General features: G+C 44.6%; 6 protein-coding genes across 6 annotated transcripts; 3 read left to right on the top strand and 3 right to left on the bottom strand.

The window, feature by feature from the left end:
- Positions 1 to 1882: 1882 nt before the first annotated feature.
- N7483_001175 (Fic family protein) lies at positions 1883 to 3067 on the top strand (the record flags this gene model as incomplete). The annotated part of the gene is made up of 1 exon (XM_057084613.1): positions 1883 to 3067. One exon carries the CDS (start codon positions 1883 to 1885, stop codon positions 3065 to 3067), a length of 1185 nt encoding a protein of 394 aa, XP_056950762.1.
- Positions 3068 to 9273: 6206 nt separating this feature from the next.
- Positions 9274 to 11762, bottom strand: N7483_001174 (trypsin-like serine peptidase; the record flags this gene model as incomplete). Its single annotated transcript, XM_057084612.1, has 3 exons — positions 9274 to 10898; positions 10982 to 11509; positions 11570 to 11762. The coding sequence occupies 3 exons, from the start codon at positions 11760 to 11762 to the stop codon at positions 9274 to 9276; spliced, it is 2346 nt and encodes a 781-aa protein (XP_056950761.1).
- Positions 11763 to 13906: 2144 nt separating this feature from the next.
- Positions 13907 to 14353, bottom strand: N7483_001173 (uncharacterized protein; the record flags this gene model as incomplete). Its single annotated transcript, XM_057084611.1, has 1 exon — positions 13907 to 14353. One exon carries the CDS (start codon positions 14351 to 14353, stop codon positions 13907 to 13909), a length of 447 nt encoding a protein of 148 aa, XP_056950760.1.
- Positions 14354 to 17626: 3273 nt separating this feature from the next.
- On the top strand, positions 17627 to 18250 carry N7483_001172 (DUF4291 domain-containing protein; the record flags this gene model as incomplete). Its single annotated transcript, XM_057084610.1, has 1 exon — positions 17627 to 18250. One exon carries the CDS (start codon positions 17627 to 17629, stop codon positions 18248 to 18250), a length of 624 nt encoding a protein of 207 aa, XP_056950759.1.
- A 1260-nt stretch (positions 18251 to 19510) lies between these two features.
- On the top strand, positions 19511 to 21483 carry N7483_001171 (fungal specific transcription factor domain-containing protein; the record flags this gene model as incomplete). The annotated part of the gene is made up of 3 exons (XM_057084609.1): positions 19511 to 19880; positions 19974 to 20941; positions 21025 to 21483. The coding sequence occupies 3 exons, from the start codon at positions 19511 to 19513 to the stop codon at positions 21481 to 21483; spliced, it is 1797 nt and encodes a 598-aa protein (XP_056950758.1).
- Positions 21427 to 22965, bottom strand: N7483_001170 (uncharacterized protein; the record flags this gene model as incomplete). The annotated part of the gene is made up of 4 exons (XM_057084608.1): positions 21427 to 21591; positions 21650 to 22088; positions 22164 to 22408; positions 22510 to 22965. The coding sequence occupies 4 exons, from the start codon at positions 22963 to 22965 to the stop codon at positions 21427 to 21429; spliced, it is 1305 nt and encodes a 434-aa protein (XP_056950757.1).
- Between the last annotated feature and the right edge of the window lie 408 nt (positions 22966 to 23373).

Below are 23373 nucleotides of genomic sequence, written 5' to 3'. Positions count from 1 at the left end.
ATGATGTACATGTATGTACTATGTTAGATGAGAACCATGTCTTGATAAGTTACGATGTGCAATGCTACATGTGATCTTGGATTCCATGTTGATTTTAAGCAATCAAACAAAGTTGATTGAATCTGGAGAATGGCTAGAAACAACCCCCAAAATGCCAGAAACACCCACATTGAGAACAAAGAAAGTTCCATGTCGCGTAGAGCTTTGTCCATAATGCAAGTAAATGCGAACGGTGATGACACCAGCCCCTGTGGCGCAATGTCTGCGCACCTTGACCCAGAATTTGAAGATTCAAACGCTGTGCCTCTCGAGGAGTCTTCACCGCGAGGGACAGAGGGACACATTGAAACGGAATTTTCTCAAAACTTGGATTCTTCCCTGGGTGAAGATATGGGTGACAATCAGCCAGGTGAAGGTTTTGAAAGCCCCGACACTTCCAATGCCCTTCTTCACCGAACTGGAGGCACTGCTATATGGTGTTGCTGCTCGTGCAATTGTATAAATAATTACAACCTTGCCGGTGTGCATAGATTGCGAGCACACACGATGTTCATCCTGTCAAGTCCAAAGAACTTAAATGGAATGCCCTGTGTGATGAAACGCAAACCAGGTACCTGCAAATTCGAGTACTATCACTCCAAACAGATGAATTGAATGACGACCGAAAGCAACAGAGAGGTTAAGTCTTGGGTTTCTGTTTCAACGGCTCTTTTCAAATGGAAATCACCAAGTAGTAGAGTGGAAAATTACAGGACGGCGCGCTATTCCAAAATCCCCTTTTCTGCTGAAGGGGACGAAAACGCAGAGAAAAAAGGGCACGAAGAAGGAAGAAGGAAAGGGAGGGCTGCGGGGATCTACGCCAGGCCAGAAAACCTTGGAATGTCAACAGGTAAAATGATGTTCCGAATATGTACATCGAAAAGGAATAGGCGGTCGGTGATTTACACGGCAGAATTGGAGGTAGAATATGGCGGTAAAGACGGATCCACATATATAGCCAAACGAAATCCATTTTTTCCCCAAGAAGTTTATTTCTCCAAAGACGAAAAAAAAAAAAGATGTGACCAGACCCGGGCTCGATCCGAGGACCTTATCGGTTTACAGTCCAATGGAGTGTTAACGATACGTGATAACCATAGGGTGATAGCGGGAAGACCACGATTCTGGTGTGGCACTCTTGTAAATCATCGTGGCATTTACTCGGAAAACCATAGCCTTCCCGCACAGCATAAGGTCCCTAGACCCTAGAGACCATATAAAAACAGATACGCTAGGCATGATTGTTATTGATCCCAGAAAAAAAATGAGAATGCTCTATGCACCGTTAATTATTAATTACCGAGCCCTAGATCCTGATTAACGCAACATGACAGCCCCACGATGCACTTACATATAGGACCTACTGTCACCATAGGCCACAGAGAGATATAGCCAAAATATCCCCAAAAGGCTGTCGGGGACGGATATTTATGGAACCTTAGAAGGTTCCAAGGTTCCAAGGTTCCCAGTGCCGGAAGCCATGCCTAAACCAGGTAGAGACCTGCCAGAATGACACCCGGGCTGCCGTAGTGAATAGCGGTCTGTCCGCGGGCCGCTATTCACTGCGGTAAATGATCTACCCTTCCAAGGTGTGGTGGAATGCACTAAGCCTTTTAGATTCACTATACCTCAAAATTCCAGCTCCGACAACCTATTTAAGTATGTCTGCTCCTCCTCTTATTTTCTCTTCGTCATCATTCTCTCAACGCCTTGGCTCCGACGCTATCTGCCTCAATCGATCCGAGCACACTGCAAAAACAACTATCGACATCGATAGATCTCAATCTCGCAACCGGCGCCGCCATCCTTTCACCTCCATCAAAACTCTCGGCAAGAAATCAACATGGTTTCTCCAATAAAGCGCAGCAAACAGAAGCGTGCGAGTCTGGAGTCTGCGTTTGAAGGCCTGAATATCTCCTCGACCCCATCGACACATGTAGCCGCTCCCAAAGGTCACATTGGGAAATCACTGGCCAAGATGATGAAGTCGACTTTGCGTCTCGCCCATGGAACGTTGTCCCGCTCCGTTCGTGGGATTGAGACAAAATTTACCATCATCCAGGATGAAGTTTACAATTACAAGATTGCCCACCAAGATTTTGATCCTGATGCTGTTTTCCCAGAGATGATGGAGCTTGAGAGCGAAGTACAACGCCTCCTCCAAAGCACTCTGGATCCAAAGCAGCAAGCCAACTTGGAGGATCATATCTTGGAGTGTCTTACAAAAATGGTCTATGGGTCGAACATGATCGAAAAAGCGGGCTGTGGACTTGATATTACCTGGAATCTCTGTATGATGATTTTCCGTGGAGAAAATGTGTCCGAAGACATTCAAGAACGGGACGAGGAGTACCAGAAAATCAAGGCAGAGCGCATGAAAGCAAAGCTTTCCACGAGCTCTTCAGCCATCCTGCGCAGTCGTCGCGAGATAGTGCAGCACGCCAAGGCTGCTGCGTATATCATAACGCAACTCTGCCTCCATGACCAGGACCTGTCTGAGGAACTTATTTTGGAAACGCATCGCATTCTTACTTACAAAGTTGATGCCGAAACTGCACCCTGGACTGAATATAGTGGTGTTTATCGTTCCGTTGACGTTAGTGCTGGGTTTAACACTTTCACCGCTCCAACGGCTCTTCCAATCAAGATGAAAGAGATGATCCGCCAACTGGACAGCGATATGAGCGAGGCCATCAAGTCTGGATCTATTGATCCAATCAGTCTTGCGGCGAAGTATACGCATATTTTTGTGAACATTCACCCTTTTCTTGATGGAAATGGCCGTATGTGCCGTCTTATCTTGAACTCAATGCTCCTTAAGTTTGGAAGTTTCATAGTTTGTCTCGGAGAACTTGGTCCCGAGCGCAGCCTTTATCTTGAGGTGGCCTCGTCTGCTTCACAGCTCGAGACGACATACGATGGACGCGAGGAGGAAGAAAAGCCAGTTATGTACAAGGAGCTGGCGAGTTTTGTGTTGAGTTACGCCAAGACTAGTTTGGGAAAGTTGGTCAACGCCATTGCAAAATAGTTGGAAACTTTTGAAGCACGGAGCACTCGGGGTTTTTTGTTATGCTAAATTGATTTTTCTGTTTTTGAAACCTTGGATGCACTCATGTATTTAAAACGATCAAGAAAATATCACTTGGATGTCAAACTGTATTCCATTACTAGTATCAGAACAAGCTTATGTGTAGTTATGGTAGAGGTTTACGCGAGAAATCCGACTATTGACTCTTTTTAAACGAGGATCTCTTAATTACTACCCTTGAAACTAATCGTATTTACTTTCACTGTGAGGAATCGAAAGCTCAGGTCCATACTTTTCTTGACTCTGAGCTTAGTGAACCTCATAAAGCTAAGTATAAAGAGCATTTAATGGCACTATTGAGCCTGACTACATATTGCGTAAGCCCGGGCTAGACTTCCAAGCTTTCTTCGTCCAAATTTCTTATTTTCTATTGCATAGATTCTATCCCAACCGCAGCGAGAGACTCGGTGTTACCTAGTCAATATTAAGTACTTGATCCGCCTAAGAGCACTGGACTCGGTAACCATTTGAATAGGTAGGATATTGATCTCAATTTCATACACGATAGCGAGAAGGGGAAGGGAAAAAAGGAAAGACATATACACCAGTGAGGGTTCCCATAGGGGCTTCGGGGAATCCTAGGGGGCAACATCTCCTATTTTTACGGGGTGTGGGTGCGGCTCCCAACTATAGCAGATAGCAACGGGAGATATAGGTGACGTGGTAGTTTTCAAGTTGTGTTCCTCTCACGATTTTAGAACTTGATTAAGATATCCATTTCTTAGTCAAAAATAAGAAAGAAAAAAAAGGAAATGAGGGGGAAATTGGGACGAAAAATGATTTAAAAAAAGAAGTGACCAGACCCGGGCTCGATCCGAGGACCTTATCGGAATAAGAAGTCAAGTGACTTGTTAACGATACGTGATAACCTGGGGGTGGTAGCGGAAAAACCACGGTTGTGCGTGACACTTTTTGGAAAAATCGTGGCATTCCCACCTAGTATCTTGTAAACCGAGAAGCTGTTTAAAAAACAAACACGCTAAGTTTTGGCCCTCCCCAAGCCGACAACCTAGCCCCACCTGGGCGATTTGCCATAGAGGCAGGAGATAGGCTTGGAATCACAACAAGATCCTGATAAATAATTATTATTTTCTAGCCGCTTGGAGCGCCTATATTATTTGGAAGTGGGTCTACCCTCACTATGATCCGCTGAAACCATTGGTACGTAGCTACTAAAGAGGGGAACCGTGAGGCAGTGTATTCGAGATACACGGGTCGATCCAGCTAGACTGAAAGAACAACACCAACCAACAAAGACAATGTGTCCGGACTACCCGTAGGGGTCAGATCAGAGATGTGTAGGAGTGTGTATTGTCTTCTAGTATCGAACGCCAATCTTGTACGTACAATAACACAACATAACATAACGTAAGGAATGAACAGTACCGAAATATCATACCCGTACGGTACGCGTAGTAGGGGACAGGGTACCCCACTAAACTACGTAGTTCACGGCGGACAGATATTTAAAGGGCTAATTTTCCCCGGAGGGAGGCGCGGGGGCAGAGTAAAAAAATGTGGGATTGATTTCAATTACTTTATTGAGAACTATGGAAAAGGTATCACCACCTGGCATTTGATTGAGTCAAAAAAGCGGACGGAATGGTATACCAAAATATCTAGGTCACGATTCTATTAAGGCTTAGCCCGCTACGGAGGTCGGTCCGGAAAGTTCTCGCCAGAAATTATAATTTCTTTTTCTCACACTAGGCTATATACAGTAAATATTGAAATATATCGCGTAATCAAGATGTATATAAAACGGAAATATATAGTACTGAAATATAATAACAGCTTGAAACAGTAAATATTCACATATCTTCCCATATATCGCTGTCGCTGTCGCTGTCGCTGTCGCTGTCGCTGTCGTTGCCGCTGCCGCTGTTATAGGCGTTATCACCTAACCCGCTAGGGGCTACTTCACCTAATTTATCACGCCCCTCACCGTATTCGTTGCCCCCTTCTAGTCTAATGACTTGCTGTATATGCCATGGTATACGTTCAATCCAAGCTTGAATTTGCGCCTGTGGTAGATCACGCCACGCAGCCTCCCATACTTTAATCCCTTCTTTACGCGATTTAGGTGCTCCTTTTCGCGTAGTGTATCTCTTCATCCAAGGCCATGCAGGTTCAATCATATTTAGATCAGGCGAATTTCCAGGCCAGATCATTCGTTGGACCCCCATTATATCAAATATTCGCTGTTGGTAGTGATGTGAATGGGCTGGTGCTTTATCCTCTTGAACTATTGTTTTCGTTCGAATTCGAGCACATTCTTGGGCGAATGGAAGTAGTTTTGGGGCTAAAATCACGGTGTTGTATCGGTACCAATCGATTCCACCTTTCGAATTGCGTGCAAGCTTTCCATTCTTCTGAGTCCATCTCCACTGAGGTTGTCTTCCAGGCTTATTGCGTAGCCCTAATCGCTGTATACCTGAATTAAGCTCCCATTCTGCACGCATAATAGGCTCTAATTCAGTATTCCATTCGGCGATTTGGTGTTCTGCTTCACGCTTTTGGGCTGTAGTTTCAGGTACCCAACAATGACAGGGGCCCTTCTGATCATAAGAAAAAGCACCCCAAAACATGAACTCAGAGGCCCCCTTCCAACGTTCTCGAATACAGCTTCGGACGAACCGCTCACTAGAAGTACGCCATACACGATATCCACCCCGACGGTGTAATAAAACAACCGCAGTTTCATCAGTCCAAATCACATTCTTCCAGTCTTCTATAGTCCAATGGGCGTGTTTTAAACACCATTCAAGACGTTGTTTTTTCTGCTCAGCGGCAAGCCCAGGCTTACGTGTAGGCTTTGTTTTTCGTAGGCCAATTTTTCGTAGTACATGCCAAACTGTTGTTTTTGATATATTAATCCCTAATTATAGAAGAAATATTAGAGGAAATAACATATCAAGTAACATATGAGATAACATATCAAATAACACACCAAGTAACACATCAAATATTATACTAAATAACATATTAAATAACACACTAAATAAAATATCAAATCTTAGAATAACTAACCTGATTCACTGCGTAGCTCTGCAGCTAGCTGTTCACATGTTTTCTCACGCCCATAGCGGTCTACACGGATTTTCGCCCCAAGTGTGGTTTTAAGCTCATCTGTTTGCTTAGATGGACGCCCAGAACGTGCTTTATCAGCTAACATTTCATCTGATATATTGAATGGTCGCTGATTCGGCTGAAAACCTCGTTCGAGTGCACGGTTCCATATGTCTCCTATAGTACGCCGTGGAATATTCATAAATTCACTGATCTCCTTAGGGGCATGTCCTTGGGCCCTTAGGTATACAATGACAGCACGTTGCGCAATATTGGTCTTCATTGTAGCTGTATAGGTGGGACAAAAGTGTAGCTGTGTAGGTGGGATAAAAGTGTGAAGGGGTGTACGGACTGTAGGCGGGGTAAAAGATAAAGATCTACGTGTCCACGGGTGTTATAAGCAATATTTAGCCTAGTACGTAACACGGCAATACATCCAATATACAGCAGGCTATACACCTGACATACAGGGCCGGTAATATATCAAGAAAAAGAAATTATAATTTCTGGCGAGAACTTTCCGGACCGACCTCCGTAGTCAACAAGTATATAAGGCGGTCGTTTCGCCGTAGAAATAGGGGTTCTTTTCCCCTTGCAGTCGCTTTCTATATACTTCATTACGGGGCTGAAAGATATATACCTCTCCATCACTCTCGCCACATGCGCGTCGTATTTGTAATTCAGGCCACCAAGGTTACAGTAACGTAATCGGTAAGCGAATGGCCCATGCAAGCGAGCGGCCCAGTCCAAACACATAGTAAAAGTGGTAAATTACAACTTCATTTCTCAACCAGAATAAATTAGAATGGATTTATATGATAGGACGGTATTGAATATATGTCTCTGAATGGATTGGAACAGTTTTAGGAAGAACCAAGGCGTGATAGTTCAGATATATATCTTGTGATGAAGTTCATGAAAAATACGTGGTATTTTTGGTAAACGCAACGAATACTCATTTAAAGGGTTCCTCAGTTCGAGATCTGACTAGAAATATAGTAAGTAGCTTACTTTTTAAGCTGTGACTAAATTTAATTTGTTGTGGCTGAGAAATGAAGTTGTAATTTACCACTTTTACTATGTGTTTTGGACTGGGCCGCTCGCTTGCATGGGCCACTCGCTTACCGATTACGTTATGTGCAGATGCTTAGACGCAGATAGGGCATCGTGGTCTAGTAATATTACACTCTTTTTCAGCTTGGAGGGTCAGTAGGGTCATAAAAAATCACTGGTGCATCCCCGAAAAAAGTCGGCTAAACCTTGAAGACTGTACCGATACATAGTGGCTGCGGGCTCAGGGGTCGCAAAATTAAGAACTTTCCAATGTTGGCATGTGGCTATAGTGGATAGATCGTGCCGATACTGTATAGCTCATATTCGGTATGCAGTGTTGTCCACGGGTAGAAATGCATTTAGCCAATCCTAGCTATGTATAAATCTTAAAAAATATTTAGATTTTGTAATAAAAATTTTATTGTATGAATTTTAGAGAATTATTTTATCTAAATGTTAATTCATTTTTAAGATATCTAATAAGGAAGGGGTTATTTACTAATAAATAAAGATGTTATATCTCTTTCTGGGATCACTTTACATTCACCTGAATCACCTCTTAGAAAAGACTGCTGGGCAAATCGCTTTTGTTTACACTTCAGGAAATACCTCAGGATATGAGAGAAGATGATATAGAGTTGGGGGATGAGATTCCAGTGGTCAGGATTTGGGATTTTGATACTGGCACACTTCTTCACACTCTCTATGGTCTGATTGAAAAACCCATTGAGTTGAAGTTTTCTCCCGATGGGCAGTTCCTGGCCTTAAAATGCCGTTCAAAAAACATGATCGAGGTTTTGATTTCTTTTGGTCGCCGGATGGAGCAATGATGGGTGTTTTATCCAGGAAAACATATCCAGACGACATCAAGAAGACTTGTCAGTTTGATATCTGGGATGTGAACTCCGGGGAATCAGTGACCCTTTTTGCGCAAACATTCGAGTTGGGTCCAGAAGAAGATCCAGACATGCATCTGCCTATGTATTCAGCCTTCTCTAGAGAAGAAAAGCTAGCTATTGCTAATGTTTCCGAGTCTTACATCCAACTCTGGAACATAAAAACAGGTCAAATGATTGGGCAACGTCACTTCAAGGCACTGGAGCTCCTGTACTCTATGAGTGAGGATATGCCGATTTCTTTTCCGAGGATAGCCAAATGCTTACAACTAGGCATGGTCGACTAGACGTTCGATCATTCGATCCTAATTGGGATGAAGTGGGAAGCCGAGATTTCTTTGTAGATGATGGTTGGGTCTTTCAAGGACCCCCAAAAATAATATTGCTTCCTCATGACTATCGGTCAACGTGTACCGTGACCGTGGATGATACCCTGGTTATTGGACATGCGTCAGGCCATGTCACATTTCTCACACTGACTCCACAGCATTTCACTGGCAGTACATAATCAAACTTGCGTAGTTAATAGAGACCAATGGCAGGATCGAAAGACCAAAAATAAAGATTAACCACTTTCAAGCCGTGCTAGTGTAGGATATATGGAAAACACAGAGTGTAAAATGGGCTAAGTTGCTAGTGAATAATAGCAAACACTTACCTATCTCGCCGCTTTAATCCACCCTCTGCTGGGAATTTGGGGTTAATCTCTACCTATATGAATACTTATTGGGACTGTAATCAAATCCATTCGAAAAAGTATTTTCAAGTTTGACATATGAGCAGACAGGCGGGATTAAATCAAAGCCAATCCATTAAAAGAAGAAGCAAAAAGTCTGGACAATGGCAGGAAAAGCAGGAAAACGCCTATGATACTGCCATAAGGGAAGTCCCATCAAGAAAGTAGACGAGATTCATAGAGTGTTGCGGCCTAACCAAATCCTTCGAGCACGAGCCTGAAATTAAGTCGTATTAGCAGGTGTTTATCGGACTTCTACAAGCTCATCGCTCCCTTACATTAGTTGGGGGATAAATAAGGATTCTGGGTCGTGCCGACAACATCTGCAAATTGCGGCTCTCTGGAACTGGGACGCAGTTTAATAGAGGTAGGAACGGACTTTGCCAAATGGCTTATAGAGACAAGGCACTCAGCTCCAAAGCGGAGCCGAGGTTGTGATCGTCACTTATACCAGCAATGGATGGTGACCTTTTGCCGCGCGCTGGAGGTGCCGGGATATCATCGTCATTCGAAGATGACACTGCAATTTCCTTACCCAAGGCACGTACCGCGATTGGCAAAATAGCGTTCATTACCTTCGGGGCGGCCTCGGACACGGCATCACCAATGACCTGGGCCATAGATTTGATGCTGTCAAAAAACCCTTGAGCGCCGAACTGGGATTCCTTCTGGGAATTAGAAACGCGGGCAACGTCATTCGTTTCAAGTTTGATGACAGCACAAAGGGCTGCCTCTGCCATAACGGCTCTCTGGGTGAGCAGGACAGCAGTATTTAGGTCAGAATTATTCTCGGTTTGGGCTAGGGACACACTTTGCTCTCTCCAAGTTGGCCATCCCTTTTTCACAACCTCATAAGAGGCCTTGCGAGTCAATGGTTCCATAGTTTTCACCGACTTGTGAATGAAAGAGAGCAGTTCATCAGAGAAGCTTGTCTCGCTATTGCTAATTGCGGTCGGTCCCAACACACCCTCCACAACTGGGGCTTGAATCGCATCATCACTGAGGACAGAACTTTCGTCATTTTTTAGGTCGGAATTGTGTGCGATTTGGGCTTGGGATATACGTCCCTCTCCGGATGGTGCCCATGCTTCGTTCAGAATCTCCAACTGTATATGAGGAGTAGGGCCCGCCATGAATGGTCCCCCTACCTCCAAGCCCTTGCGAAAGACAGTGACCAGTTTGTCAAAGAAGCCTCCCTCGCTATTGCTAATTGTAGCGGGTCCCAGCACACCCTCCACAGATGGAGCTTGAATTGCATTAATGCCGGGCACAGACTCTGCGTCGTTTGAAATGCCTCCACGCTCACCGATTTTCAAGTTGTCGCTCTTCCTCACAGAGTCCTGGGTGGCGGCGATAGTCAGTGCAGAATCCTTCAGAAGATGTGTCATTTTGGCGGCAATGTTGGTGACATGCGGGGCCAGCTCAGAGTAAGTAATTCGCATGTTGTGCATGAGTTTCTCCATCAGCTCGGTGTCTTCGATTCTGAGGACGGACTGCAGTATTGACTCGGCGAGGACAGCACGCTCTGTTGCCCCATGAGTTGCTTGGGTAGTGCTCACGAAATCAGACTCAGTGCCAGCGGCTTGGATAATGGCTGCGAGGGCAGAACCGGCTACAGCTGACAGCGGCCCATCAAGCGGCCCATCAAGCGGCTCAAGCAGGGGAGACATGGAGGTAATTGATTTATTAACCTCTCCTACCCAAGCATTAACACCAATAACAGACTGGAGAGCATTGAGGAAGTCCCCCTTACTCATAAGGTCTGGGGACAGGGTGTTATGAGAGGGGAGATTGGGAACTTTGGTGGTAGTAGCCAGATTGCTGGGCTTAACAAAGTTGATACAATCAATAGATTTGATTATTGGATAGCATGTGGTTAAGGCCGAGATATAGGCATCATAGTCAATCCCATATTGACCTCTGATAGTACTGGCAGAATTCTTATCACCTAAAATGGAACAGTGGGTACCAATAGATACTTGAGTCCTCTTACAGAGGATAGGAGATCCAGACTGGCCTATATTTACCCATAAAGGTTTGTTAGTTATATATCCTTACTAAAGGGGTTATAGCATCACAACATTAAATCATAGAACTTACCACTGTATGCAGACACACGGTGCTGTAGTATATGGGAGGGATGATCTTCTAGGTCGAACCTGATATCATGGAATAACTCATACATCTGAGCGCCAATCTCATCAACCCACTCTTCATCCGTAAGGTGCTCATCACCCGGATATCCAACAATACCGATTAACTCAGTTCTTTTCATCGGAGTTTCAGCATATGAAAAATTGCACAGGTTGCCTGTGAATGGCACATCAAGCTTCACAAAGGCAACATCGCGATTAATATTGTCTCGACTGTCGATCCACTCGCCAGTGGTCACAATCTTCTTCGCATATCGACTCTGCACAGACGGACCTTTCAGAGAGTCGCGACCATTGTACCCAATGTGGCAGTGCATGGTGCTAACCCGGCCATATCCCTGACCATCGTTTCCGTCGTGGTCGTAGACACACTGTCCAGAAGTCACAAGAATATCCGGGCGAATTAGCCAGCCGGTACCCATGGTTGCCATTTTGGGAGGCATACCCTCGAAAGTCATTTGTAATTTGACGATGGCTAATGGGAGAACATTAGCCGTCATGTTGATTGATATTCATGGCGTGATATAATACTCACAGCGATACTTCCCGCCGTCCTTGTAATCAACCGGATCCACTATGCAACGGTCGTCTGGCATAAAGACACCATCGGCTAGGGATTCGGAGCTTCGTCCATTCTGGAGTAAGGCAATCCACTCAGTTGGGGGAGGGTTTCCGGTTTGTAAGGTCCAGGTGGCGGCTAGGCCAGTATGTTGAGAAGGGTCTGCCATTTAATGTCAGTGACTCTTGAGCTTGGATGAAGTTATTTAATAGAATATCGAGTGGCTTGAGTTCAAATGTTTTTTTGAAAGCTGATTTTCATATATATATATATATAGAACCAGATATGAAGAAAGAGGGGGTTAAGATTAATTATCTCAGGCTGTTTTATCCTAAGAATCCCTGTCTTCGTCAGGTTTTACCTTGATTCTTTTGCTCGGCTAGACTAGCCACCTGGCAGTACATGTTTGTCTTTTTAAGTTCTCAGTCAAGTTCATTGACAAGATATTAATACGCCCAGCTCCTGTCATTCAGCCACATTGCGTCAGCTCGGTGACATCGTATGGATATATTAGATTACAGGCAAAAATAACCTGCTAATCCAAAGAATTCTCCGGCTCGGGCCGAATTGGTGAAATGCAGGAACTTGAAGTCTGGGTATGAAATATAACTTGAAAGCTGGAGGGGCAAGTGGCAAGTGGAGGTCATAAGACACTTCCAAAGTTGTCGGCTATAGTGACTTACATGAGCCGGCTCGAGACGCAACTAGTGACGGGCAGTGTCTCTTCAGCTGAAGATGGGGCAAGCTGATGTCAAATCACAAATTGAATAATGTTAGTCGCAACATACATGTATTCTATCGGCAAAAAAAGACCGAAAGATGAATTACCTCAAGAGGTCACTCACTATGCCGATGAAGCATCCGCAGCAGCAACTATCAAGGATAAAAGAACATCGTTGAGTGATTTTTTATATTTCCTGTCATCTTGCAAGCTCCTGTCTTGTTTATTTTCTATTGCATCTCCATTTTAATATTGCTGCAAGCTAAGGAGAAACTTCATACTGGGCTCACGCGAGTCGCGACCGCTGGAAAGTGACCCACTTTTCTCAGCTGAGTCCGTGAGACACTTTCTGAATTGTGCCTTAGCACAACCACGCTCCTTTGGACCACCACTCTCCCAAGCCTTTCTGTCCTAGAAGTCCACAGGCAATGGCCTACTTTTGCTCTCTCTGGGGCTGTCGTTCTTTCACATATAGAACTTGAGCCTTGTGGGGTTAGTCTTCAATTTGGTAGTCGCTCCTTAGCACTGATAAGATCCTTCAACATTGAAACATCTTTACAATATGCATTTTCTACAGTAACATATGCACAAACTTGAACCCTAGAATTTCTAACGCTATATTTTTTAATCCATCCAGGCTGTAAAATGCCCTGAATACATAGTGAAGAGGGGAACCGTTAGGCAGTGTATTCTAGATACACGGGTCGATCCAGCTAGCATGAATGGATAACACCAACCAACATGTACGTTGTGGCCGGACTACCCCGTAGGGGTGGGATGAGAGATGTGTAGGAGTGTGTATTCTAGACTATAACGACGGGCATTCTTGTACTTACAATGACGGGACTGAAAACATGACAAAACAGAGATGTAACCAAACGGTAATTCTTAGCACGGTACGTGTAGTAGGGGACAGGGTACCCCACTACAATAGGTAGAATAGAGACTTCCAAGGTTGATGGAATTCATACACACCAGAGGCACTGGCAGGATCCACGAGCGCATTTTCCCGCTTCCGCCAAAGTCTGAACAAAGAACACATATTTACGCGCCCGGCGAGATGGAGGTCGAGTTTCTTTCTCGGCCAGTAGTGAAATAGGAACTTCAAGTTATGACTCGACTAGACGCTCAAGTTCGTTGACCCCTTTCAATGTTCTTCCTCACAGTCCAGATAACTCGACGTTTCAGCCGATTTGCACTAGAAATGTTTTCATTTATTTCTTCGAGCTAGTTCTTAGTGTAGCGAGAAATCGACCCACTACTACCTAGTATATGTATGTATTATTCAAATATATTCTTTCGCATGCCGAGCTACTCTCCAGTCGATCGAAATCCTTCGCCGCATTTGTAACCTTTTTCTATTTTCATCTGGACTTTTCTATTTAGTTTCTGTTTTTGACTTATTTGCCTTTGAGAAAGGAATAATTGATCCAAATAAGGTCAGATATCCTCACTGGCAGGTATCTACTAGTAAAAGCTTCAAAGAAAACATTGGAATTTTATTGCAAAAAGAGTCGTAAATAGTAGCGTTCCTTCCCAACATTCAGATAGTTGCCTTCAAATACTGCTCTCCTTCCATTATCATCTCGATATCATCTATCCTTAGTGCTATTGTCACCCCGAGCTTCAGTGCTCACCAAGCCTGGAGAGGACTTAGATGAAGTCTGAGATGAAGGACATGTAGTTCCAAACCCCAATGCCCCCTGAGATATATTATCAAAAGAAGGTTTGGGTTTAGCAGGTAGTGGAGCACTGCTGAAGCCATTATTGCCTTGAGAAACCGGTAATGGATTATCGTCAAGAGAGGATTCAGGGGCTCCAAACCCTGCTTTTGAAGACACGTTGTCGAAGGCATGCGGTCGTGGAGGAGAAACCTTGGCTGGAGCTAGCAAAACCACGTTGGCAAAGGCACCCGGTGGTGGAGAGGGCCCAGGGTCTCTAAGCCCTGGTGGTATACAGGGATCGCCGAAGCTACTCTGGGGGGAAAGAAACCGGGGCTCCAAACCCTGCTGGAGTAGACAGTGGAAGACCGAAGCCATTATTGAAACCTGAAACTGGGGGGACAGCGGTATTCATGGAAACTGGTAAGAATATTGACTTTGAGCAGTGAGGGCACCTGAAGACCCGGGCTGTGTAACCTCTTCCATTTTGCAAATGTTTTGTCACTATCTGCTATCTGATGCTAGGTAGAGATCACTTTAAAGCATTGAAGATTGGAATGAGGGTCCACCTTATCCAGAGGATCGCAGCTTTTCCATTGGGGGCCATGGTTTATCCCTCTAATGGCCACGGTTTTCCCTAAGAGATCCTCCTCCTTGGCGGCGCAGACAGTGCTGATTCAAGCGGCAACTCCAGATCGCGAAGTAGGCTAATGTTGTGACTCAATAGGTAGGATAGGATTTGGTTTGGAGCAACATGTTTGGCGGTATCACGCGTGACCAAAGGTAAAGAGATGGTAAAAGTCGATCAGGATGTCTGACAAGTCCTGGTAGGAGTTAGCCTCAGCCCATGGACTATGAATAGTTTTCCTTTTCTACTGGCGGAACCTCGAATGGTAGGTGATTTAGCTAAAATATAAAAACTTGACGAAGAAAAAGAAAGTGACCAGACCCGGGCTCGATCCGAGGACCTTATCGGTTTACAGTCCAATTGGAGTGTTAACGATACGTGATAACCAACTACACCATCCGGCCAATTCATATCTGCTTCGTTAACAATATAGATTACATCAAAATAAAGACTGTGCAAGAAATCCTGAACACTTCCACCCAAACAACTCGTGATCAACCGATAACAATATACCCTGCGGCCTCCAAAGGTGATAATAAATCCATTAATACACACCCGCATATTTCAACAATATCTCCATGGAATAAAGTAACCATGGACTTGGAGATGCACTTGCATGACATTAAATACTGAGATAAGGAAGAGTGTCGCGTGGTTGCATAAGATACTCCATCTCCTTCATTGCATCACCAATACAAGCGATGATTGTGCCTGGTTTTGCTTGTAGCTCTCTTCCCATGAAATATCGACAGGAATGAATGGCCCCTCTCAAACCTGGCTCTTCGAACGATTTATACCATACCAACAGATTGCGATGAAAAACTTTCAAGTATCTTTGATCTTGAAGATAGGAGGCATTGCGTGACTGTAAGTCCTGAAATGATCCAGAAGCCAATTTTTCAAGACAGGAGCGCGGGTCTGGAAGGAGATTCCCTGGCTTGTTTTTACCAATTTCCCAGGACGCGGAGCGGGAGCATGAAACTAATTTTGGAACCAGGTGTCGAGGTATCCCACGATACTTCCAGAAAAGGGATTCTGAAATAACCCCAGGGCCCAAGTAGACCCATCTTGTCATGATGAGAGCTGCTTTTGAACCAAGCATACAGACATCAATTTGAGAATCTGTTTTGTACTTATCACAAGTATGAGAAGTTGACACCTTGCTTCCCTTGCCATTAATGAAGGACTTCACAACCGGAATTATCAATTCTTTGAACCCAATGTGTTGGCATAGCTCGAGCGCATTTGGAGGGAAAAGAGGACTTTCAGTTGGAGTTCCATACGGTGGATAAATCAAACCATGTGGTTTTTCCGCAAGCACTATGTCTTGCATCCTGATATAAACACCTCGACCAGGAACTCCAGGATATATCTGTGCTTCTATTGAAAAAAAAGCGATGTAATTTCCGGGTTGACCGTCTCCTCGGGGGGATAGTGGTGGACTTGTGTATAGCGTAAAGAATCAATATTGATCCCTGCCTTTGGACCATAGTCAAATCGTCTCATAGCGAGCTTGACTTGAAGAAAAGAGATCTTTCTGGCCGAAAAGACATCTTGACCATGGGCTCTCACGACACCATGACCTTGATTCCAGCAATTTCTCTGGACACATGGGTATCGACTAGGTTCTTCGGGCACATTACATTCATTCCAAAGGCCTCGGATCCATCATACTTGTGAAGAAGCCGACAAAAGTCGCAGAAGAAATACTCTGGGAGGTCTCGTTCCGATCGTGTTGCAATTATGCCCGGAGTTTCCAGATTATATGAGCGAGAATCTCGATGCATTCCACGTTTTCGAGATAGGTAGGCAAGTCGATGATTGCACAGTGAAATACAGATCTGATCTTCCAACGAGACCATGTCGTATATTGCGAAAAATAACTCTTCGGGCAGTCCACATAATGTATTCACGCCAACTTTGGTCTTGGGTGTACATGCGGAGAGTAAGAGATGCCCAGTCCGAGAGGCATGATAATGTGTGTTTCTGGCGAGAGCTCTCAGAGGTCCCGCGCTGGGTTGTGGAACCTCGGTATAATACCAGTACATAATGCTTTTGGTGATTCGAGTTCGAGTGTCTTCGAAATTTTTGAAGGAAATTCAAGTTTGAAAAAGGGTAAGTGCTGGAGGGGTATAAAAGAAGAAAGAAAAGGAAAAAAAAAAAGTTGTTTGGAGAATTCAAGTTGCCTATATATAATTCAAATTTGGTCCTGGAGCCGACAACGTTTCAGGAAGATTCACCCATGGCACATGGACAGAAAAGTCGTTTATGTCTTAGTTCCGCCAGGAAAATTATTTTTTCTGCTACGGAGAATATGAACTAGACTAGATCAAGATAGACCTTGGTCACTATTCAAAATGTTCTTTAAGATTTCCAAGTTCTCTTTTCAGCTTTTAGAAGCAAACATGTGAAAGTCATAAGGAGTGGAAATAGAAAAGACCCCACTATTCCACAAATCCCTCGTCTCCCCTCATATAGCCAAAAATTGATTTTTTCTCAACGGTTCCATAACTCAGTTGGTTAGAGTGTCATGCTAATAACGTGAAAGTCGAGGGTTCGACCCCCTCTGGGACCATCTCTTTTTGCCTTGATCTTTTCTTTTCTTTTCTTTTCTTTTTTCTTTTGATTGATCTATATTTTTGAATAAATATTTTGTGTGTCAAAGTCAAGAGAATCCAAATTATAAAATGTCAATCAATGAAGCATTGGGCACTTTGATCACCTCGCGTCTCAAACTTGCCCAGTGAACCAATCTTGGAACATTTCAAGTCGAATACGAGTATGGTGACTCAGGGTGGCTGAGCAACTGGGCAACTTATGAGTCAACAGACATTTCGTTATAGTAAAGCCTTCATTAATATAAAGGTAATCAATGAAATTGACTCGTCCTGTTTTTCTTCCCAAAGAATATGCAAACCCTCCAATTGTATGTATGCGAAACCATTGAACAGAACGCCAATTGCATCCACCCTGATTCCTGCCCCAAAGTAATTAAACGATCGCAATCTTCAAGTTGGAACATAATGCCAGATCAAGTTCCTGATCCCCACAGCTACCGAGCTATTCGCGCAGTCTATACTCCGAAAACTATAACGGTCTACCAAGCCTATTCATCCGAAATTGCCAACCCAGCACTCGAGGCACAGAAATTCAAGCTACCCTTCACCCGGGTCCGGATGACATGGATCAAACCATCTTTCTTATGGATGGCATACCGCAGCGGATGGGCAACAAAACAGCGCCAAGAGCGTGTGTTAGCTATTGAGATTACCCGTGAAGGATTTGAATGGGCTCTCAAAAATTCATGTCTAAGCCATTGGGGCGCTAGCGGGCACAATAGCACGTTGACCAAGGAACAATGGCAGAAGCAACTACATGCCAGCCCAGTTCGCATACAATGGGACCCGGAGCGGAACTTTGAATTCCGGCCCTTGAATTATCGGTCTATTCAGATTGGACTTGGTCCCGAAGCTGTAGAGAGATATGTTGATGAATGGATTGTTTCCATTGTGGATGTTACCGATATGATGCACGAGATTAGGGATCGTGTCGAAATGGGTTCTCTCAAGGCCGCAAGAAAGCTTTTACCGGATGAGCAAGTTTATCCATTGTCGGATGAATTAAGGGAAACATTGCATGCCTCTTGATAGCCTGCCATCGCTGAGAATCGGGAGCATTTGAAGAGTCATTATTTAACCGACGGATACTTCCTTCATGAATTGTAATGAGTAACAAAATCACACGACATGTTATTCCGATGAGGTCCTCGGATTGATTGAGCTCGGGCCTGGTCACTTCTTTTTTGCTTTTCTTCTTTTTTGTCTGTTTTATTCAATTTACGACATGTCAGCCTTCGATGTGGTTGAATTTTTTTTAGCGTGGCATCTGATTTCTTAACCTCTACCATTAGAATTCGATACATGTGCTACTTCCTCCGGATTTCAAGATGGTATATACGATGTAAATGTGCAGTTATTGATGATATTTCATCCGATTCAAACATAGAAAAGACAAGAATCAAGCTCGCATGACGCTAGGCCGCAATTGTACTAGCTTCAAATGTTTGATATTGCATAGCTCTATCTAAATCTTCAAACTTGGTATCTATACTAGTAGATGAATCCGCTGGTATGGGGATAATTTAGCCTTTATTTTCCAAGTGCCTATTTGTCACATAGAAAAGTCCAAATTTACGTGCATACTCGTTAAATAGCATGGAGTTGTGCCGGTGCTTGATATCTCGGGAATGTTCACTTCAGATTGATGCCTTGGCACCCAGGCATCATTTACTAGTATGTCTTGATTTTCATCACTGGGAGCCTGAGTTAAATAGTAAATCTTGCATTAAGCTGGAAACTTGAAAGTTATCTACCTTTCTAGTGGAACAGAAAATGTTGATTGATGGCGGTTAATAGAGCATCGTTGAAGAATGCCTCCAAACTGCAGTGTTCATACAATGCCAAGAAGTCAATCCGAGAACCGAGCCACCAAATCCGAAAATTTCCACTATACTCTCTCAGTACCGTAGCATCCTACTGGGACAGAGTTCCTAATAACAGACAAAGAGTGAAAATGAGATCAAGTGTCTCCTGTGCATCATGCCGGTACGGCTCCTCTCATCATACCCTACTTACTGGATATCCAATTGACCCAGCTGCAGAAAAGCGAAGATTAAATGTGTGCATTCAGGAACTGCACCATGTGAAAAGTGTCGGAAGTCTGGTATTACAGGCTGTACTCTCACGAGGCCCAATCAGCGATCAAGCCGAAGAGAGATATTAAAAGCATCAAATATCTCTCACTCGCCTACGGCAAATGACGATGCAAGAAGACCAGTACACCCGTCCAATCCTACTGTCACTTCAAGTTACGTGGGCAGACGGACGGACCAAAATGCCTCGATTGCCATGATAGACCAGCATCTGGACAATTTGAGCGCCGGTACTATCCTCAAGGGACTAAATGTCTTCACTAATAAATTTCCTGAACTGGGAATATTACACATTCCCGCCTTTCAAAAAGACCTACAGTCTAATTCCCAGTCCACAAGAACGCTCCTGGCGGCTATGCTGGCGGTTGTGAAAGTGCAGCCAGTATTGGTGAATCAAGACTGGGCGGTCCATTTACTCTCCAGTGAGGCTTATTTGGATTACACCAAAGCCAAACTAGCCGATGAAATACTACGACCGCCTCGCATCCACACCGTGCAATCCCTGCTAATTATGACACTACACGAATGGGGCTCTTGTGGCTTTCATCAGGCATGGATCTATTGTGGTACGTTGTGAAATGACCCTATTGATCACAATGATAGATGCAAAAGTCAAATTTCATATGGTATTCAGACCAAAGACTGACATAAAGAAACAGGAATAGCAACTCGAGTGATGCAAGCGATTCACAGCCAACGAGTAGCACCCTACCCACTAGAACCAACAGCTGACGGGTCAAAAGACGCAGTATCCTTGGCTATTGAAAATCGAGCATTCTGGGCATGTTTCATCATGGATCGAATGATCAGCTCTGGCACATACAACCCACCCATGCTACCAATGTCCGAGATGGTCAAGCTGAAGGTTATGCGTCCATTGAGCACGGTAGAATTTGCCTTTGGCCCTGATGCTAACCTAATCACCATGGGCTTTGAGCGAAGCACACCGCTCCTTGATCAACAACCCGAGGAGCCTTTAATCATCGCCCACGGGTTTGAGATCCTAGTATCCGGATTCGATATCTGGGCACAAGTCATGACGTTCATTTTTAATGATGGTCGACGGGCTCCAGGGATGTGCGCACCAGAGAATTGTCCGTGGGTGAGCGGGTCACCCTGGTATCGCACACAAAGTCAACTTAGGGCGTGGCGAGCAGGACAGCATCATCGACTTCATTATCCCAGCAACTCAGTGGCTATTCACATGAGCCTTGGTTATGGAGAATCTTTCACATACATTAACCTGCTATACTATGTCTGCACTCTTATGCTACATCGGGAATACTTCCCGTTCTTACCGACCACGGTATCAGCGCCGAGAGGACCAGTCGATCACCCAACCCTGGAGGCGGAGGCACCCTTGGGATGGTGGGAAGAGAGTGCGCGCGAGCTATTCGAAGCGGCAGAGCGCATTGCCGATCTCCTTCACGAGGCGGGAGAATGTGGAATTGCTCTTGCGACGCCCTTTGTCGGATTCTGCGCATTTTCCGCCGCTTACATGAACCTCTACATTTTTCGGTTTCCACAGATGAATATTGGTCGTAGCATTCGTGCAGATGAATTGATGAAGATGTGTCTAGACTATCTAGAAGAATTCCGTGGGGTTTGGAAGCTTGGTGATGCCTGGGTATGTTCCACCCTAGCTATGGGCAATCTTTCTCAGATTATGTTGTCCACCCCGTGTTCCTGGTTTTAACTCATGTCCCGCAGATTAAAACCCTTAAATATGCTTCTCTCTTATACGAAAGAGCTGCTGACGACCGCGGTCGGTACTTTGGCAAAACTCGAGACGATTTCGATATTCTTCACCAATCCATTCACGAATTCCGCGTTCTCGATCGATCAGACCAGCATATCCAGGAGATTGAAGGGGCCGAGGGGCGAGATGATGGCAGACCAGTGGAGCCATTAAACTTCGAGGGCGACTCGATGCATTTGGATATGCCATTAACAGATATCCTGACCGATTTGACCAACAGCGCTTGTGAACAAGGCGCATGGTCGCAGTGGTGGCCTGCAGAGTTCGGTCTCATTTTGGACCAAGGAGGTGGAGGTGGAGGTGGAGGTGGAGATGTTGACGCTGCAACGAGGCAAAATAATACTTCTGGGGTCTCAGACGCGGGTCATCAACTTCCCACAGTACATCCAGCGGACGCATACAATGATTAACATGCCCACGATGGACATTGCGCCCGTATAATAAGCGGCTGGTCGGTATGCAGAAATTCCGGAGTTTTTGTCGGCCATGGCATAGAGTCCGGCTGCGATGGGTGATCCCTGGAATAACTTGTTAGAATTGCGCAGTCAAGATAGAGAAAAAAAGTCCATGTCTTACAAAGAAATAACCAAAGAACCATCCGAGCCAGAGAAGTGGAAGGATACCAAGGGCATTCCGAGCACCAAACATTGACCCAACTGTTGTGGGAATGAGACTAAAGAATGCACCACAGCCCATACCATTGATCACAATGAAGACGGACAATACCGCGATGGAGCTTGAAAAGGGCCAAATCACTAGAGAGCTGACACCGGCCAAAAACAAAGATAGAACGAGACTGTTCAGCGGTCCCAAGACCGAGTCAGCTAGGAATCCAGCTCCTACCCGCCCGATGGTCGAGGCGACATTCCAAAATGCCAGGATAATGATAGCAACTTTTTGTGAAGCAACCGCGCGCGCGAAAATGGGAATGAAATATGATGGAACGAATAATGGGAAACAGCCCAGTCCACTACCGATGAACAGAACAAGGAATTTTCGTTCTTTGAACCGGTACCTGTAGAGATTCCTGGTGATTAGTCTCTGGTCTTTCTCAAATCATTGAACTTCGCATTTCAACTTGAAAACATACCACTGGAGCTCTGGGACGGTTATGTTGGCATTCTTTGGTTTCCGAATGAAGAGTCCTGCTGGTATACAGACAGCCCATAAGAGGAGACCGAATATCCGAAAGGTCCATGCAGCGCCGACCTCATCGACAAGTAGATTTGTAGCGACACTCATGATCGCTGCTCCAAGACTTCCTCCTCCAAAAACCACACCAGTTGCCAGACCACGGTGCTTGCGGAACCACCGAAGAGGCACAGTTGAACAGGGCTAGATACCACAGTTAGGAAACGGGTCATCTTATACCGGGGTATAGGCATGCATCGATGTCTAAAGGACACGCATTTATTTCACAAACAAGAATCACATACCAGGATAGTCAAGCCACCTCCAATGCCAAATACCACACCGTGACAAATAAACAAACCAGGTAGACTTTTGGTCGCCCAGCTAGCCATGAATTCTCCAAGTCCCATCAAGAGAGCACCAAGACACGCAGTTCGTCGATATCCAACTCGTCGAATGAACATGCCGACTAAGAATCCGATCGAAACCATAAATGAGGTAGCCAAGGAACCGACAAAGGTCATTGTTGTTAATGAGAAAGACATTGTATCAACAAGCTCTGTCTCCAGCACGCCCCATGAATAGATAATTCCGAGGTAGATGAAAAGAATACATGAGGAAGCTGCTACCACTGCCCATCCTTTCCAGCTATCGAATTCTTCTGAGTCGTCAAACTCCAATTTGGTTAATGAGCTGCTAGTGGAATCCGAATCATAATCCTGTGACCTCGTCACAGGTCTATCGCACTTTTCTTCCTGCATTTTGGGGTGTTGAATCCCTTGGAAGCATCAAATATTGAGGTTGAAATAGTTTAAAAGGAAAATATTCAATCTTCGCGACCATTGACGCAGATTTGAAGATTCCGGTGGAGATGAACTACGCATCTCGGTTTTCAAAATTGTTAGCTATAGAATCAAATCCGAAGAGTTTTAACCTTTTTCCCTACTAGAATTTCCATAAAAAGACCCACTGTGGCTTGAGTTTGATCTAGATCTTTTTTTTCATCGCCGTGTTAGGCTGAGATTGTTCGGGTTTGTCATAGCTTTGGTCTTCGGGTATGGATTTTCAAAGCCGAAACGAAACCCGAAGTGCGACGGAAGTGGATGATCCGAGTCAATGTATCAAGAAGTGGACTGTAATGGATAATTAGTAGTATCTAGTCCAGTCTA

This window comes from Penicillium malachiteum, assembly GCF_028827825.1.
Source record: "Penicillium malachiteum strain IBT 17515 chromosome Unknown utg000001l:1.0-8184562.0:1.0-8186909.0, whole genome shotgun sequence".
In the NCBI taxonomy this organism is placed as follows: domain Eukaryota; kingdom Fungi; phylum Ascomycota; class Eurotiomycetes; order Eurotiales; family Aspergillaceae; genus Penicillium; species Penicillium malachiteum.
The sequence above is the reverse complement of the archived record's forward strand: the minus strand, read 5'-3'. Positions and strand labels throughout refer to the sequence as shown.